Below are 18,941 nucleotides of genomic sequence, written 5' to 3'. Positions count from 1 at the left end.
AATTAGGGGTTAAGAAAAAAAAAGTTTTTACCTCACCTCCACCAGTCATGACAACAAGTAGGAACTGTCTGCAACTGCCCGGCCACATTGTAAAGTAACAGTGATGCTCATGTCTATTTAGTGAAATAATGTGCCTACTCTAGGCATAGGCAAACTAGGCAAATACCTAGCGCATTTTGAATGTCTAGGAGCACAAGCAGCTTCTGCTGATTAAAATGATATTCGGCATGCCTATATTCTGTTTGTGACTGCGGCTGTATCTGCATATGAAATGCTATGTTACAGTGTATTACTGGAAATCACTGTAACATAGCATTTCTTAATCAGATACAGCCACAGTCGCATACAGAATATAGACATGCCCCATATAATTTTAACCAACAGAAGCTGATTGTGCATCCTAGCCATGTAGCAATGCAAATAAGATGCATTTTCAGCAAAAAAGGCACCCGAAGTTAGCAAAGTTGCCAGTTGATTCACGCCAGACATCTCCTGCTGCATGGCGTATTGAGGCAAGATGTGTGAGGACACATCTGTATCCAAGTAGAGGCATTGGTGTCAGTGTTCGCGGCTGTGTGAGTGCTGTGTGCGGGTGGGTTGGTTGTGCAATAGTGTTTGGCATATGTATAAGGGGCATTATATATGTCATGTCATCTGTATAAATGCATTAATGATGTGCGGTATATGTGTAGGGGGCATTACTATGTGGTATTATGTTTATAAAGGCATTAATAATGTATGGCATTATGTGTATAAGGTCTTCTACTGTGTATACATTATCTATAGAAATGGCACTACTGTGTAGTCTAATGTGAATAAAGAGCAATATGGTGTGGTGTGATGTGAATAAGGAGCAATTCAGTGTGATGTAATATGAATAAGGGGTACTACTTTGGGTAGTAATGTATATAAGGTAAAGTGGTACTACTGTGTGATGTAATGTGAATAAGGGACACTATCGCATTATATAATGTGAATAAGGTTGAACTACTGTGTTGTGTAATTTGAATTGGTGGTCATGCCTCTTCCCAGCAGGAACACGCACTTTTTTGGGCTGTGCACCGAATGAGTACACTCTTCCTATTTAAGATATAGGGGATATGAGCACCAAATTGAGGACTTCTATGGGTGAGGGGTGATGGTGCTGGGAAAAGGAAAAGGTCAGAGGTGGAACTAGCGGTGGTACTAGGGGGCACCAGCCAAAATCTTACCTAGGGCATCATATTGGTTAGGACCGGCTCTGAAGTTAATTCTTGATTATCAGTAAGATCATGAGTCCAGATATAGGGGAAGATTTGCACCAACTGGCTTCCAAAAATGTATAGACAATACATTAGGAAAAGGGGTCCACATATTCCATACATTGGTGAGTGGGTATTATGTACCCTACAAAACCCATAGTTGTAGCTGAAACCATGGGATCACCCACATTTCAAAACAATGGAGTCAACTCTTTCAAGTTTAATGGCCTGTAATAGCTATTGCCTGGTAGTCACCTGTCATCAGCTGACAATATTATGCTGCACTCTGGAAAATAAATATTTTCCTTATATATAAGTGGGAGTGCATTACATGCCCAATCAGGATGTAGCTATGTAACTGGTGGTCAGGAGACCACCGGTCACAATACTGATGCCTACATCCTGACCCCTCAACAACCTGACAGTCAGCATGCCGACTAACAGGGACTATTCCCACTCGTGGGAGTCTACAACACCCATAGATTAAGTCCGCATGGGGCTTCATTGTGCTCTCCATCCCCGCCAGCATTCTAATCCCCGGGATCCCAGCACTGGTATGGTGACTGACGGGATCCGAAGTGCCAGTTATCCATACCCAACCCACCACAACATATATCTCATATCTAAGTAATGGCTAGCAAGATGTATAGTTACATTAGGAAACATCTGTAACTAGGAACAACACACAACTATAAAATAAAAGACTCCATAGGACACGGGATGAGGGTAGGGCTACTGTCCATAATTCTCTGGGAGATAACTCAGTTGAGCAATTGATGAGCCTGTACACAAGGTACAGTAAGGGCGAGCATACAATTTCGGAATTATAAATGGTTGGTGACAAAACATTAATAGCATTGACAGTATGGATAGTGCTAAAGGAGGAAAAAGGGGAACAGGGTCCTGCATATGAAAGCTTACACACTAAGCAGAGGCAGATTTAGACCTCATGGGGCACTGAACAAGACACCAATTTGGAGCCCCCTTCGTCTAACAATCTATAGCCCCCCCTGCTGATTTTAGCAAGCAGGCCCTCAGTCACTGTATGCCTTCCCCATTGATTGTAGCAGGTAGGTCACCAGTCAGTGCCCCCTTTACCATAAACTATAACAAATTGGCAATTGAACATGAACGTTCTGCATAAGCTCCCTGTATATGTATGATGTAGTGCTTTTAGAAGGTGTCACTCTTGATTTCTCCTTCTCCTTCACCCCCCATGCTAACTCTCTTGCAAAATCCTGTTGGCTCCAACTAGGAACATTGCATGGATCAGGCCATTCCTCTCGCAGGGTGTGGCTAAACTTATTATCAACTCACTGGTCATCTCACGGCTCAGCTATTGCAACATTCTCCTCACTGGCCTCCCATGCTCCCATCTCAATCCACTCCAATCTGTTCTCAACTCTCCAGCTCGACTTATCTTCCTCTCAATGCTCTACATCTGCCACTCCTCCAACCTTGCAAAGCTTCAAACGGGCACAAAAAACCACCAGTTCATCAAAGTGTACCCTTCCGCAAAGCAGGCCACTCTCCTAACCCACTACCTCATGCCTTGGCCATCTGTGCCTCGCTTACTTCCTACCATCAGGCCACCTTTGCTTGCTCGCACCTCATGTCACCTGTCTGTCTCCCCCTAAAGCCTACAGTGTGAGCTCGTTGGGGCAGGGCCCTCTTCCCTTATGTTCTCACAACCTTCTTCTATCACACTTCAATTAGCCTATGTTGCAAATGCCTGCATCTCCTCTAGCTCATTACTGTTCATCTCTTCTACTGGCTGCCAGTCCCCAGTAGTATGACGACTACTCCTTTGCTTTCTTTCTTTTGGCTTTAGTGAGTACTGAGAATTGCGTTGCTAATTGTGCTCTGTTTTAGTTTTTTTGTTACTGTAATGTTACAGTAAGTTCTGTATACCCTGAATTGTTCTAATGTATGCTGTAAGTACATCACTGCAAAACACTTGTGGTGCCTTATAAATAAAAAGTAATAATAGTAATAGTGAGTGGCTGGTATTACTGCACATCACTGGGCAGGCATTACACCCATTCTTAGTGTGCATGCTCAGAATACCTGGCTAGCTCCAGTGGTAGTCACCTTTGTAAAGAAAATAATAATGTGAGTCTGTCTGACAAATAAGGGCACATAAACAATTAGTTAACAGACCATATGCCGGGCATAAAATATCCAAAATGTATTCAGTTGTACAATACTCATGTCCCTTATTGATGAGCATAATCTTTCATCTAGCCCCATTAAACTCACTTCAATGGGTATATTTTAATCAAGTGATAAATAAAAATCACTTTTATTTTCTGTTGCTGATTTAGTCAAATGTTCCAGGACAAAGCAGGCTTGTTGAAAGTTGATCTAATTCAATTCCTATTATGTGTAGGTGTGAAAATCTCAGTGTGAGAGCCCTTTTGAGTATATAATCCTTATGGGGGTAGAGATAATCTGTTGCCTGACCTGAGAGCTAAACACATATGCTAGGAGCAGCCTGCTTCACTGTAGACTGATTATATTTGAAAGGAAGAATCATACCAATTGCTACATGATAAGGGATTGGACTAAAGCTTGGACGCCCTTATTTTGGAACTAAATACACTATTGGAAGTTAGTTTCACTGAAACATGTTGGGTTATTTGATGTTAATGTGACCAAAAGTGGACTTAACTTGCTTTTAACGCTCTCACTTCCTAAAGAGGAATTAAGGCCGCATTGCATGTGTGATACACCGAAGGAAGTATCTGTTCTATTCTTTCGTTTTCATAAAGAGGTCTACATGAAATTTCCAATGTAAACAAGAAAATAAAGGGTAAACTTTCAGAGCACATTTGAACCTGTCTATGAATTGGTTTGGCACACTCCAAGAACTCCTTTCTATAGAAATATATTTGGTCCATAATAGCAAAGGACTGATTCTGGGGAAGCATCTTTCACAAACTGGACTAGTATTTAGTTGTGTTGTATGAACATTAATACTATTTTAGTGAATTTTTGGTATTGTCAGTATATTTGCATTTGCATCTTACTCCACAAAAAAATAAAAAATGTCACACTTATGAAAATATGGAAATATATCAGATTGAAAAACGTTGGGCCTGATTCTGTGTTGTACGCCAAACACATATAGAAGTGTCTTTTGGTGGAATCCATACGCAAGATTCTTAACCAACTGTCATGGCAGTATTAGCAAATTAAACAAAATTTAATTACTGGTAATACTAATAACTGATAGTAATAATAATAATAATAATAATAATAATAAAAAAGGATCATGTTCAATGCTTTTTTATATGTTATTCCTAAATGCAGATTCTATTTGTCTATTCTATATAGTTCAAAAACTTCCTATTACAATAATTGATTTTTTTAATAAAGAGTTTGGTTTTTACAGAATCATTTCCTGACTGTTTAACTTAAAATTAAAAGTGGTAGTGTGTACTTATTGGGACAAATGTATATATTTTATAATTCACATGTTCTTATTTCTCAGTGTTAGATTTGATGTAAGAAAAATACTGCATTACAATTTTTGTTGTTATTGAAGTTACCAGTTCTCTGAAATTTTGGACTAATTCCTAATAGTCTTCTTGTACTCCCAACATTGAATGTACATCCCACACAGGGGAAATCACAGACCTCTCAAAATGATTACTTGGTTTACGTAATTGGTATTATTAATTTATTTAAAAAGGTATATATATATACAGGTTTTCACTTCAGTTTTTCATTTTATACTGTATCATAAAGGACGACAGAGCCACATTTCTTATTACAGGCACCATTTACTTAATGTTTGGAATTTGAATTCATGATATACATTCTCCATAGATCTACGGAATTTTCTAAGCTACAGAAATAAAAAATGTACAAAAAATTTACTGAGGTAAAATGAAAATAGAAAATTTTGGAGATACAGCTACTTCTATGGTAGGTGTGTTAAGCATTTTTTTTTGAGTTGTGCAAAATTCTCAGTGATTCACTCAAGACCACACATTCATACACTTGGGAAAGTTATTATTATTATTATTATTATTATTACTATCATCATCATCATCATCATCATCATCATCATTATTATTATTATTATTATTATTATTATTACCACCACCACCACCACCACCACCACCACCACCACAGATGATGATGATGATGATGATGATAATAATAATAATAATAATAATAATGATGATGATGATGATAGTAATAATAATAATAATAATAATAATAATAATAATACAATAAATTTGCTTTACCATCCCACAGTTCATGTACTGGCTTCTTTTAACTAATCTCTTATTAATAACACAAGAAATACATTTATGAAACACATATCTTTTAAAATACAGGGCAGCCAGATAGAGCTTTGCATAGATATGGAAACACTTAATTCAGGAGATTGGTCACAAAAAATGTTTCTATGCAAAGGCATTAGGAAACTTAGGGCCTAATACAGATTTGATTGCTGCTGTGCATTTTCGTGCAGCGGGCGATCAGATCCGAGCCATGCATGCATATGCACCGCAATGCGACGGTGAGACAGACGGCTACAATGGGGATCGCCGGTGAGCGACGGGGTGGTGCGAAGGATCCATTTGCAAGGTGATTGACAAGAAGAGGCCATTTGTGGATGTCAAATGACCGTTTTAAGGGAGTGTCTGTAAAAACACAGGCGGGCTCAAGCGTTTTCAGGGATGGTGTCTGACGTAAGTTCCTGCCACGATCAGCCTCTTCTCATGGAACTGGATAAGTAAGTCCTGGGCTGCGCAGAGACTGCACAAACTGATGTTTGTGCAGCTCTGCCACACATGCATAAGCACACTTGCACAGCGATTTCACCCTCCTCTTGTCGGCATCGACTATCTGATCGCAGCGCAGCAAAAATCGCAGCCCAGCAATCAGATCTGAATTACCGCCTATGTCTTTTTAATAGTAGACATGTTTTTAAAAAAGCTTTTTGTTAACATATAGTTTTTGGGGCTTTTTTATTTCATGTTTTTTGAAATACAACTATTTGTTTAAGTAACAGTGAGTTAGAAAAGGGTGTTAGAAGGTTAATGTGAAATTGTAGTGCAAAGTCAGCTTTGCAATTACTGTACCTATATATTTAACTTTTTTTTTTAGCTCAATTGTTTAAAAAATGTAATTGTATAATAACATAATATTGATTAATATAATTGTATACCAGTGATCTTGGTTGGAATTCAACATTGAGTATGAAAATGATGCACATTTACATGTGTTCTGTCATGCTATACTATATTTAAAAAAAAAACACAGGCAGAACAAAAATGTCACTGGCATTCTAGGTTCTACAAAAGTTATATGGCAAATTTGCAATTAATTCCATTCTGTGAAATTCTGTGACCAAATTAAGAATGAGGTGAATATTCTGAATATCAGTTTATTCAGCTGGTACTTGTTTAAATCCCTTTACAGAGACAAACTTGCTTTTGTCTAAATATAAAATACCATCTTAGCAGAAAATTACCATGCTCCTTACTCTTGGCCAAACAAATCCATATCTACTTATGCAATGACAAAAATTTGGGAGCATGCAAAGTATTTCATAACTCTTTAGTTTTGTGTTTTTCTATGCCTCTACATAGAAAGAAAATAGTAATGACCTGTTTGTTACTTAAATATTATATTACGTAAAATATTGTCATTTATTTATCTGTGTGCTTAATATAACTAACAATAATACAAAAACTGATGAAAAAAGGATATATATGCTAATTATGCTTTTTAATGCACACTGTATTTTTATATATGCCTCTGCTTTACTAGCTGCTGCCAAAGGTTTGAGATTTTTCTGAAGAAGTAAGAGACATCAGTAAGACCAGTAGAGTAGGTTAGATTACAGATGAGTACTCATACACCTAGCATCTATACACCACAAAGTGCAAGATGCCATGGGTGACTAAGACGATCTGAGAGGAGTAGCGTAATCTATTTTACTTTACATTTTGCATCTTATATGTGTTGCAAAATCAGTGAATTTTCACTCAAAGTATACTACCTAAATGCATAGGAGCTGTTTTTTTTTTACACATGTGTAAAGTCGCAGATGGGTGGAAAAGCCGCAGCCGCTCACTCTGGAGCAATTTCTTTACAAATTCAGGCTCATCTGCACGCATATCAAATTGATCAGTGTAATCTAGCATTAAAGCTTTACCGCTCCCATTTGTTTTATTTGTGTCCATATTTTGAGTAAGCAAGCATAGAACCTGGTGTGCTGAGAGGGTCTATTTAGTCTACATTAAGCCACAGTGTAAAAGGACACATCTATAGTCCTGGTCTAAACAATTGTATTCATTTAACATCCTCGGAGAAGATGGAATAAGCACCCAACCTCCATTTACACACCTAAGTTAGTCTTCATACAAAGAGATAGCAGCCGCTATCATGACAGATAGGAGTAAATTGAAAATAAGTTGATCACTCATTCACTCACTATTGTCAAGACCCACAACTATCCACCACCACAGGAGATCATTCTATTTTCTGACCAAGTTGCATGGTAATTATGTAGCTGATTAATGGTCCATTTATTTCCCATACTTATCATACAGCAACTGCCGTTCATTGTGATTTGCCCACAAAGAAATAACTGTAGAAACTTTAAAACAAAGACTGGCCTCTGAAAGAAATTTTAGTCTTGATGTCAAATTGGAGTGGCGAAGGGTCAGGAAGGCCATAACATTGGTTCCCGAGCTTCTATTGTACTGTATACTGATAAAACCATTTGTATGTGTCTGGTGATTGTGGCATAGTGAAAGTCTCCCACATTTGAAGAAAAGGTTAAATTATTTGGCACAGGAAAGAACCACACTCTTTCTTCAATTTAGAGATGTTCAGGTATACAAACCTGCTTTTGTGTGTCAGTTCGAGGGATAGACAGGAGGGGTATGCTTCTCAAGCAACCCTCTCTAGGTGAAGGATACTGCAGACCCTGACCTTAATGTTTTATGAACTCCTATGAAGTGTATCAGTTCATGCCGCAGAATGAAATTCACAATTACAGTAATTTTGGAAGTTGAGTTCTTCCATTTTATTGAAAAAAAATAGCAATTCTACAATTTTATTTATCAAACATTTTTTGACTGCTTCTTCTCTGATTAATTTCCATGACCAGATTTTTTTTTGTCAGGCACACAAATTTATATCAGAAAACATTCTTCTAGAAATACTTCTGTGCTTATAATCCCATTTGCAGGCTGTTTATTTTATTTTTATCTTATTAATGATTTTCAGAAAATTCAGACAGCAGAAAGCCTTGTTTTTTTCCAGCTTTTATTGCACTCTGTACAGCAGTGTATGCTCTAAAAACAAAAAGATAATAATTAGACAGCAGTATAATCATTATACTCCCGTGAACTGTAAGGGTCACTCTAAAAAACTCCATTATTAGATCATAAATATTTTCCTTTTATTTTTTAAACCTACATTTTAGATGCATTTTACCTGAATTAACACTATGTCCCATTCAATTCTGATTCCTAAATGTCACTCTCCTTATCAAATCTACATAAATCTACAGTGAATTCTTCAAGAAAATCATAATTTTTTTTATAGACTGATAAGATGCTGCCGATCTCATCAGCACCGGACATCCAATAAAACAAATCATAAAACAAAATCATACATAAAATTATGCATAGAAAGCTGGAGAAGGCTCAGACATTAGTTAGAGCAGTGGTCTCCAACCTTAATTGGGGTGTGAGCTACTTTTGGAAAATAAAACCTCTGAAGGAGCTACCCTCTCCACCCAATGCGCGTGCATTCCTGCAAAATTGGGTGTGGCCTCACAAAAGTGGGTGTGGCCTCACAACTACACATAATGCCCCCCAGTGTAGTGCCAGATACACAAATAATGCCCCTCAGCAGTGCCAGATACACAAATAATGCCTCCCAGCAGTGCCAGATACACAAATAATGCCTTCCAGCAGTGCCAGATACACAAATAATGCCCCCCCCACAGTGTCCGATACAGTACCCCACACAGTTCTAACCCTTGCTGGCTTCTTCTACTGCCGCCGGTGCTGCTCCTCCTGTATGAGGGACGGAAGGGGAGGAAAGCGCAGTGCGCGCCTCTCCTGTGAAGTACGGAGAGCGGCTGCGGTGAGGGTGACAGAGTCTCTGTTGGCGACGGGCATTTAAAATATGGTGCTGGTAAGTGAGCCATTCAAAACTCACGGTCCGGCAGCCAATCAGTAGCCACCACTGCCGGTCCATGAGCTCTGATTGGATGACGGCCAGCACCATATTAAAAATGAAGGGAGGAGGAGTGCCTGTGACTGCTCAAGCCTGTACGCTCTGTGAGCTACCAAAAATACTACGGTGAGCTACCGGTAGCTCGCGAGCTACAGGTTGGAGATCACTGAGTTAGAGGGTAGATAGGGTCTTGTTAATGAGAGTTTCCAATAAAAAAATTATTATTTGACTTATGTGATTGTCACTAGAGTATTTTCTGCATTGTATGTAATTTCCTAGAATGTTCTCTATATTGTTGAACAATCACAAGCACCCTCTTTTTATTGTATATTAGTGAGATGCTATCTTATTTTGTATATTTGTATTGAATGTTAGCAAATAGAATGCTTTCTGCATTATGTACAGGGTGATTCAAAAGTCGCAGTACACCCTTTTGTTTCAAAAACTATGCAGGAAATGGGAAATATGGGTGAGGTGGGCTATCTTTTAGGATATGTACCAAACATGGGCGCCATCTTGAAATTGGCCATCTTGAATCTAAGTTAGTTTTTTCAAATGGAAAGGTGGTCGTGTAACATGTCAAACAGCATCAGAATTTGCTGAAATGTTAATTGCTGCAACATATTTGAAATAGCAGTTATGGTTCAAAAATTACAATACTTTATTTGTTGGAATTACAGACTGAATACTCCAGTAACGTATGGATGAAATAAAAAAAGAAAAATAATAAAAAAAACAATCCTAAATAAAGTATTAAACTTACTCTGCAGTCTACAGCATGATTCTAATTAATTGGAACAAAACAATCATGGTGTTATGCACAAAACAAAAAATATTCCAGCACCAGTATTAGAGCACTTTGGTAATAGGCGTTCTCATTCCCTTATATTCAGATTATGGCCCTCATTCCGAGTTGTTCGCTCTGTATTTTTCATCGCATCGCAGTGAAAATCCGCTTAGTACGCATGCGCAATGTTCGCACTGCGACTGCGCCAAGTAACTTTACTATGAAGAAAGTATTTTTACTCACGGCTTTTTCTTCGCTCCGGCGATCGTAATGTGATTGACAGGAAATGGGTGTTACTGGGCGGAAACACGGCGTTTCAGGGGCGTGTGGCTGAAAACGCTACCGTTTCCGGAAAAAACGCAGGAGTGGCCGGAGAAACGGTGGGAGTGCCTGGGCGAACGCTGGGTGTGTTTGTGACGTCAACCAGGAACGACAAGCACTGAACTGATCGCACAGGCAGAGTAAGTCTGAAGCTACTCTGAAACTGCTAAGTAGTTAGTAATCGCAATATTGCGAATACATCGGTCGCAATTTTAAGAAGCTAAGATTCACTCCCAGTAGGCGGCGGCTTAGCGTGTGTAACTCTGCTAAATTCGCCTTGCGACCGATCAACTCGGAATGAGGGCCTATGTAATTTCCACGTATTACTATCTTAAATTCGGGAGTGCTACCCTTGGCCTAGGGATACATTACAAAAACACACAGAAAAAGAAAATCTGTTAAACTGTTTTCTGGGTGCACTGAGAACTTCACATCCAGAAAATATTGTTTAAAATTAAAACATATCTTTTATTATATTCCTTTAAGATTTACATCAATATGAAATAATTAAAATGTAGAAGATAAGCTTAGTGAAGAAGTGTAGAAAATGTAGTATTAAAATTAATTTTACTCATCAGAGGCTGCCGTTGCTATATTATATATAGGCCTAATAGCCCACACTGCCTATGCAAAACTCCTAAAGGTGGGGTTCTACTCATTCTCGGATATTATAATATGATGTTAGTCTGTGATCCCCACCCTAATATTACAAGGGGTATATATAATCACTTCCACTTTATCTTAATTCCTCATTAATCTGGAATATCTTGGATGTGATCTTTTCTCCTTTGAATACTGCTTTATTTATGAATACATGTATCTATTTTGTAACATATATTTTCTCATGCAATAGATACAATGTATGTATCCTGGAGTTAATGCTATTATATTCTTTATACTGATACTGTTTCCAGAACCACCACTGTTATATGAAATAAAATACAAAATAAGTATTTTATTTCATATAACAGTGGTGGTTCTGGAAACAGTATCAGTATAAAGAATATAATAGCATTAACTCCAGGATACATACATTGTATCTATTGCATGAGAAAATATATGTTACAAAATAGATACATGTATTCATAAATAAAGCAGTATTCAAAGGAGGAAAGATCACATCCAAGATATTCCAGATTAATGAGGAATTAAGATAAAGTGGAAGTGATTATATATACCCCTTGTAATATTAGGGTGGGGATCACAGACTAACATCATATTATAATATCCGAGAATGAGTAGAACCCCACCTTTAGGAGTTTTGCATAGGCAGTGGGGGCTATTAGGCCTATATATAATATAGCAACGGCAGCCTCTGATGAGTAAAATTAATTTTAATACCACATTTTCTACACTTCTTCACTTAGTTTATCTTCTACATTTTAATTATTTCATATTGCTGTAAATCTTAAAGGAATATAATAAAAGATATGTTTTCATTTTAAACAATATTTTCTGGATGTGAAGTTCTCAGTGCACCCAGAAAACAGTTTAACAGATTTTCTTTTTCTGTGTGTTTTTGTAATGTATCCCTAGGCCAAGGGTAGCACTCCCGAATTTAAGATAGTAATACGTGGAAATTACATAATCTGAATATAAGGGAATGAGAACGCCTATTACCAAAGTGCTCTAATACTGGTGCAGGAATATTTTTTGTTTTGTGCATAACACCATGATTGTTTTGTTCCAATTAATTAGAATCATGCTGTAGACTGCAGAGTAAGTTTAATACTTTATTTAGGATTTTTTTTTAATTATTTTTCTTTTTTTATTTCATCCATACGTTACTGGAGTATTCAGTCTGTAATTCCAACAAATAAAGTATTGTAATTTTTGAACCATAACTGCTATTTCAAATATGTTGCAGCAATTAACATTTCAGCAAATTCTGATGCTGTTTGACATGTTACAAGACCACCTTCCCATTTGAAAAAACTAACTTAGATTCAAGATGGCCAATTTCAAGAAGGCGCCCATGTTTGGTACATATCCTAAAAGATAGCCCACCTCACCCATATTTCCCATTTCCTGCATAGTTTTTGAAACAAAAGGGTGTACTGCGACTTTTGAATCAGTGCACCCAGAAAACGTCTTTTCTTTTTCTGTGTGTTTTTGTAATCATGGTGTTATGTTGGAAATTATATTATCATATGTATGTGTTCTTATGAACATACTGTATGTGGATTATAACTATCTATTTTGTCTCTTACTGTAATCAACCCAGAGTTGTTTGCCCTGTTTACTGTAAATACACCTTATCTCATGTTAGTAGTATATACTTAACTTGCAGTGATTTGTAATATTCTGCTTTTTGCAATAAGGATTCTACTGCCATATTTCTTCCCATTTTTAAGTTTGTTTTTTAAAGTTACAGTACTGACATTATTCTACTTGTTGTCATTACAATGAACCAATCTAAAGTACTGTATTATTATTATTATTATTATCCTTTCTTTATATGTGCCGCAAGTGTCTGCAGCACTTAACAGGATACAGAAACAGTACAGAACAAGAAACTCCAGTGTCTAAACCCTTGTGATTCTTTGTGAGTTTCCTTGGTGAATTTCAATATCAGATTTCTGTCACTCATGTGTCCTATTACCTGCTGTTCCCTATACCCATCCAGTTCCTACCCAGTTCTATAACCACATTACTGTTTGCCTCATGATGAATAATCAGTTCCAACTCTAGTGTCTACCAGCCCTCATATTTTTGAACCCAGAACGAGGGCTGCAACCTGCATGTTGGCCACAGTGAAGCCTAAACCTCTATGCAAGGGTTCCTGGTGAAAACCAATGACATGTTAGGCTCCGCTAACATGCCATTGGTTTTGAACACCTCTGTTATGGGTATCAGCCAATCGTTATGTATGCGTCAGCATCCATGATATCCATCCGTGGGTCTGCAACATCCCAATTAAGCAGTGGGAACACAAGAAAACAAGGGTATGTGCCATTAAAGGCATGGGAGAGGAGATGATTGCTTAAGTGAGGGAAGGAAAAGAACATGAGGAAGGACAGCCCTGCTCATAAGAGCTTACAATCTATAGGGGAGTGATAGACATAAAGGGGTGACACAGAGGGGAGAGACAGTGAGCAAAGAGCATTGAGCAGAGTTTTAGGATGAGAGCTGGACGGCTTTGATAAACAAGTGCATCTTGAGCGGCCATCTGAAGTTTCATAGAGGTGTATACTATATATACTGTACATATATAATGAATATAATTTCTTCTTACATTCAGAATTTATCACAGGGGAGCAACCAAACTATGGTCACTTCATTTATCCTTCTGGGATTTCAGGGTTCCATTAATATACGAATGTTACTGTTTATATCCTTCCTTGTGATTTATTGTATGACAATATGTGGGAACCTCCTGATCATCACACTGGTGTCCTACGACAGGAACCTCCATTCTCCCATGTACTTCTTCCTCACACAACTGTCTATGAGCGACATTATCATAGCCACAGACGTGGTTCCATACATGCTTCATATTTTATCAAATGGTCAGGGAAACATTAGTTTTATTGGCTGCATCACTCAATTATATGTCTTCTGTGCCTCAGGATCATCTGATTGTCTGATTCTCACAGTGATGGCTTATGACAGATATTTGGCTATTTGCAAACCCCTCCATTATGTGTCTATAATGAACAGGGGACACTGCATGAAATTGGCTATTCTGTGTTGGACGTTGAGTTTTTCTATTGTATTGATTGACAGTATTACAACAGCAATGCTACAGTTTTGTGGACCAAACATTATTGACCATTTCTTCTGTGATCTTGTTCCCCTACAGGAACTTTCTTGTTCAGATACTACAATTGTGCAATTAGAAGTTTCTTTACTAAGTGCCCCTCTGCTACTAATCCCATGCATAATAATTATAGCATCTTACATTAATATCCTTTTTACAGTCTTAACGACTTCATCTAATACTGTCAGACAGAAAGCCTTCTCCACCTGCACCTCCCATCTGACTGTGGTGTCCATATTTTTTTGGACCTTGTTTAGTGTTTATGGTCTACCAGCAAAAGGACAGTCACTGAGCATAAGTAAAATTGTATCACTCATTTATACTGTGATGACCCCTTTGTTAAATCCCATTATATACAGTCTCAGGAATAAGGACATCAAGAAAGCTTTACAGAAAACATTGCTTAAAAATGTGTTTTCTTAGCAATCTCATACCAAAGAAATACAGTAGTTTCTGGAAGCACTGCGTGTGGCAAACTCTGTTGTTGCAGGAAACAGGAATTCTAATGCTGTATTTCTGTCATATTACCTTCTGAGGGATATCTATAAAACCTTCTACAGAGTATACCTGGAGGCAATACCCATACCAGCCAACCAGATCCTCAATTTATAGAGTGTACTAGAGAAATGGTAGCTAGTATCTGATTGGTTGCTATGGGCAATACATCTGATTTTCCCTGTTAGAAGGTTTAATAAAGTTTCTCCTTTGTATTTACTCAAAGATGCTTTTGTCACAGATGGGTAATCAATGTTTTCTTATTACTGAGCTAAGAATCCATGAATCTAAAATAAAGTATTGGTTAAACTTGTAAGGCCAGAACGAAATGCATGGATGGAATCCACATATTGTATATAACCTTTAAGAAACAGACATCAGAATCAGAATCAGAATCAGCTTTATTGGCCAGGTATACTTACGTATACTAGGAATTTGTCTTCGGTTTGCTATACAACAGCCAAGTAGGTAACAGGTAAGCAGGTGTGTGTGTGTGTGTGTGTGTGGGGGGGGGGAGTAAAGTTACACAGATAGGTATACCGTAGGGACACAAGTTAGTTACATGTACGTCTAGTCAGTTAATGTTCAGGAGTTCAGCAGGCGGACAGCTTGGGGAAAGAAACTTTTGAGGCTTCTGGTGGATCTGGCGGGGACAGCCCTGTAGCGCCTGCCTGAAGGAAGCAAGTTAAACATGCTGTGGCTGGGGTGTAGCTGGTCTTTTACTATCTTCATTGCCCGCTTTTTAGCTCTGGACAAGTACAGGTCCTGGACTGAGGGAAGGTCGGCCCCGATGATCTTCTCTGCGGTTCTGACCACCTTTTGGAGCCTGCATCTGTCCCTCGCGCTGGCGGAGCTATACCATACGAGTATCGAGGAGCACAGTACCGACTTCACAATCGCGGAGTAGAAGAGGAGCAGGAGCTTCTGTGGGATGTTGAACTTCCTTAGTTGCCTGAGGAAGAACAACCTCTGCTGCGCTTTCCTAACAGTGGCATCAGCGTTGGACCCCCATTTAATGTCCCTGGAGATTGTGGTCCCTAGAAACTTGAAGGAGTCCACTAGCGATACCACACTGTCAGCAATCGTTAGTGGAGGTGCACTAGATGACTTCTTCCTGAAGTCCACTATCATCTCGACAGTTTTAAGGGGGTTGAGGTCAAGGTTGTTGTGGATGCACCACTGGGCCAGCCGGTCTACTTCCCGTCTATAGGCCGATTCGTCCCCATCCTTGATGAGGCCGATGACGGTGGTGTCATCGACGAATTTGATGATCCTTACTGATTGCGCCTCTGAGGTACAGTCATTTGTGTACAGGGAGAAGAGCAGGGGTGAGAGGACACAGCCCTGAGGGGCCCCTGTACTAATGGACCGCGCTTGAGAGGTGAATTCCCCCGCTTTCACCACCTGTGTCCTATCTGTCAGGAAGTCTATTATCCAGGAACAGGTAGCTTCTGGGACCCCTAGGCGAAGTAATTGTATTGAAGGCCGAGCTGAAATCGACAAACAGGACCCTCGCGTAGGTACCGGGAATGTCTAGGTGCTGTAGAATGTAGTGCAGGCCCAGGTTGACTGCATCAACGACACACCGATTTGAGCGATAGGCGAACTGCAGGGGGTCCAGTTGGGGGCCAGTCACAGTTTTCAGGTGATTCAAAACCAGACGCTCAAACGTTTTCATGACCACAGACGTCAGTGCTATCGGCCTGTAGTCGTTCAGGTTCGTGATAGTGGGTTTCTTGGGGACCGGGACTATAGTAGACCTTTTGAGGCAGGAAGGGACTTTCTGTAGCTCCAGCGATTTATTGAAGATCTTGGTGAATATGGGGGCGAGCTGACCTGCACATGCTCTTAGGGCAGATAGTGACACTCCGTCAGGACCCGGAGCTTTCCTGGTTTTGGTCCTTTTGAACAATGCCTCCACCTCTTCTTGGGTGACTTGCAGTGCCTGGGGTTGGCCATCGGTGTTCGGGGCATCGTAGAGGTGATTGTTTGGGTTGCAGGGGACTTCTTTTGCGAACCTGCAATAAAAGTGGTTCAGTTCATCTGCAAGGTCTTGGTGCATGGCGGTGGACTTTGATGTTTTCCTATAGTTGGTTATGGATTGCATTCCTTTCCATACAGATACGGGGTCATTGGTGGAGAGATCGTTTGTCAGCTTGTCCAAGAACCGCTTTTTTGCTAGCCTGATTCCTTTAGTCAGAGAGTTCCTAGTACGGTTGTATAGTGCTGTGTCATCGCTGCTATAGGCCTCCTCTTTGGCTCGACGAAGTTGCCTGAGCTGGGCATTAAACCAGGGCTTGTTGTTGTTGTAAATGCGGTAAGTCTTGGTAGGTACACACATGTCCTCACAGTAGCTGATGTAGGATGTGACAGTGTCTGTCAAGTCATTCAGGTCGGTTGCAGAGGCTTCAAAGACCCCCCATTCCGTGCTGTCAAAGCAGGCCTGGAGCTTCTTCTTGGCCTCATTGGTCCATTTCTTGACAGTCTTAACAACAGGCTTAACTGCTCTCAGCTTCTGTGTATAGGTAGGCAGTAGGTAGACGAGGCAGTGGTCAGATAGGCCGAGTGCAGCACGTGGGATAGACCGGAAGGCAGACTTGAGGGTAGTGTAGCAGTGATCAAGGGTGCACCCTTCCCTAGTGGGACACGTGACTTGTTGTTTGTACTTAGGTAGCTCATTGCTCAGGTTAGTTCTGTTGAAGTCACCCAGTACTATAAGCAGAAAGTCTGGGTGTTTTTGTTCTATGTCGGATATACATATGGCCAGGTGGTGCAGGGCTTCGTTCGCGTAGGCGAGGGGGGGGATGTACACTCCCACAAGGACAATTGAGGCAAATTCCCAGGGGGAAAAGAAAGGGTTGCAGTTGATACTCAGCATCTCCAGGTGAGGACTGCATGATTTGCCTATGATCGTGACATTGGTGCACCATCCGTCGGTGATGTAGAAGCAGATGCCACCACCCTTCGTTTTTCCTGAGAGAACCTTGGAGCGATCGGCCCTGAAGAGACTGAAGACCAGCAGAGACATCGGGTTGTCCGCAATATGGTCGTCCAGCCACATCTCCGTAAAGCAGAGGATGGATGACCCTGTAATGCCTGACCCTGCGCTGCCCAGAAGGAGGGACAATTCGTCGAACTTGTTTGCCAGTGAGCGCACATTCGAAAACAGGATCGCGGGTAGTGCAGATCGGTGCCCTCGCCGCCGCCGCCACCTCACTATGGCGCCTGCACGACAGCCTCTCCTCTGATTCCAGGTCCTTCTACTAGGGCCGACATGAGGGCCTCCATCTTTCTCTTTCCGGGGCCGGTGATCCATCCGCCAGTCGCCACCTGGGCTGCGGGGGGGGGGGGGGGGCGCGGCCGCTCGGTCATCCACTTCGGTGTCCACAACGTCTGCATCCTTGCCACACAGGGCAGCAAGGGCAGCGAGGGCTGCAAGGGCCGCTGATCCACCCGCCGACGGGCCCGATCGTGTGGTAAGCACCTCGGGAGCGCTCCAACTAAGGAGGGCTTCCCTGCTGTATTTGGTCACCGGTGGGGTAGACAAGGGCAAGGGAAAACAAGGGGAAACAGGTATTTTGGCTGAGCTGCGTAGCTCCGAGGCAGCCATCTGCGGCGCCATCTTAGATTGTAATCGCTATAATCGTTGTTGCTCTAACCTATTGCTGCTCCTTAATACAATGGGTATATTTGAAACAAGTGATGCTGTAAGTAAAATAACTGCTTTTTCTGTTGCTGATTTAGTCAAAACTAAAAGCAGCCTTGTGGTGAGGTGTTAGAATCCAATTCCTGTTGTGTAGGTGTGAAAGATCTCAGTGTGAGAGGCCTTTGAAGTAAATTTCTTGTGGGGGGTAGTGATAACATGTGTCCTTTGGAATGGCTCTTGCAAATTGAAGTGAGCAGTGACACTTCAGTGATTCAGAGCCTGAATATGCTGTATATTAGTTGATTAATGCAAGAAGTCAGTTATTTTTTGCTCAGAGAACAGAGGTGAATGATGTCTAAGTGAGGGGCTGGATGGAGCCAAATATAGGTTGTAGTTCACAGTACCTTGTCTGGGATGTCCAATGCAGAGTACAGTAGATTCCAAACTGAAGGACTTCTAAGTGGAGAGTTGCAG

At 40.3% G+C, this 18,941-nt stretch overlaps 1 protein-coding gene across 1 annotated transcript in view; it reads left to right on the top strand.

Moving 5' to 3' along the window:
- Nucleotides 1-14,749, top strand: part of LOC134934074 (olfactory receptor 10A7-like) — a 31,222-nt gene extending 16,473 nt beyond the window's left edge. Inside the window, exons 3-4 of the mRNA XM_063929584.1 lie at nt 11,481-11,554; nt 13,808-14,749. Of these exons, the coding sequence (XP_063785654.1) occupies nt 11,481-11,554; nt 13,808-14,749 (1,016 nt within the window). The remainder of the gene's footprint in view (nt 1-11,480; nt 11,555-13,807) is intronic.
- The last annotated feature ends 4,192 nt before the right edge of the window (nt 14,750-18,941 follow it).

The sequence above is a fragment of the Pseudophryne corroboree genome, chromosome 6 (assembly GCF_028390025.1).
Source record: "Pseudophryne corroboree isolate aPseCor3 chromosome 6, aPseCor3.hap2, whole genome shotgun sequence".
NCBI lineage: Eukaryota > Metazoa > Chordata > Amphibia > Anura > Myobatrachidae > Pseudophryne > Pseudophryne corroboree.
The sequence above is the reverse complement of the archived record's forward strand: the minus strand, read 5'-3'. Positions and strand labels throughout refer to the sequence as shown.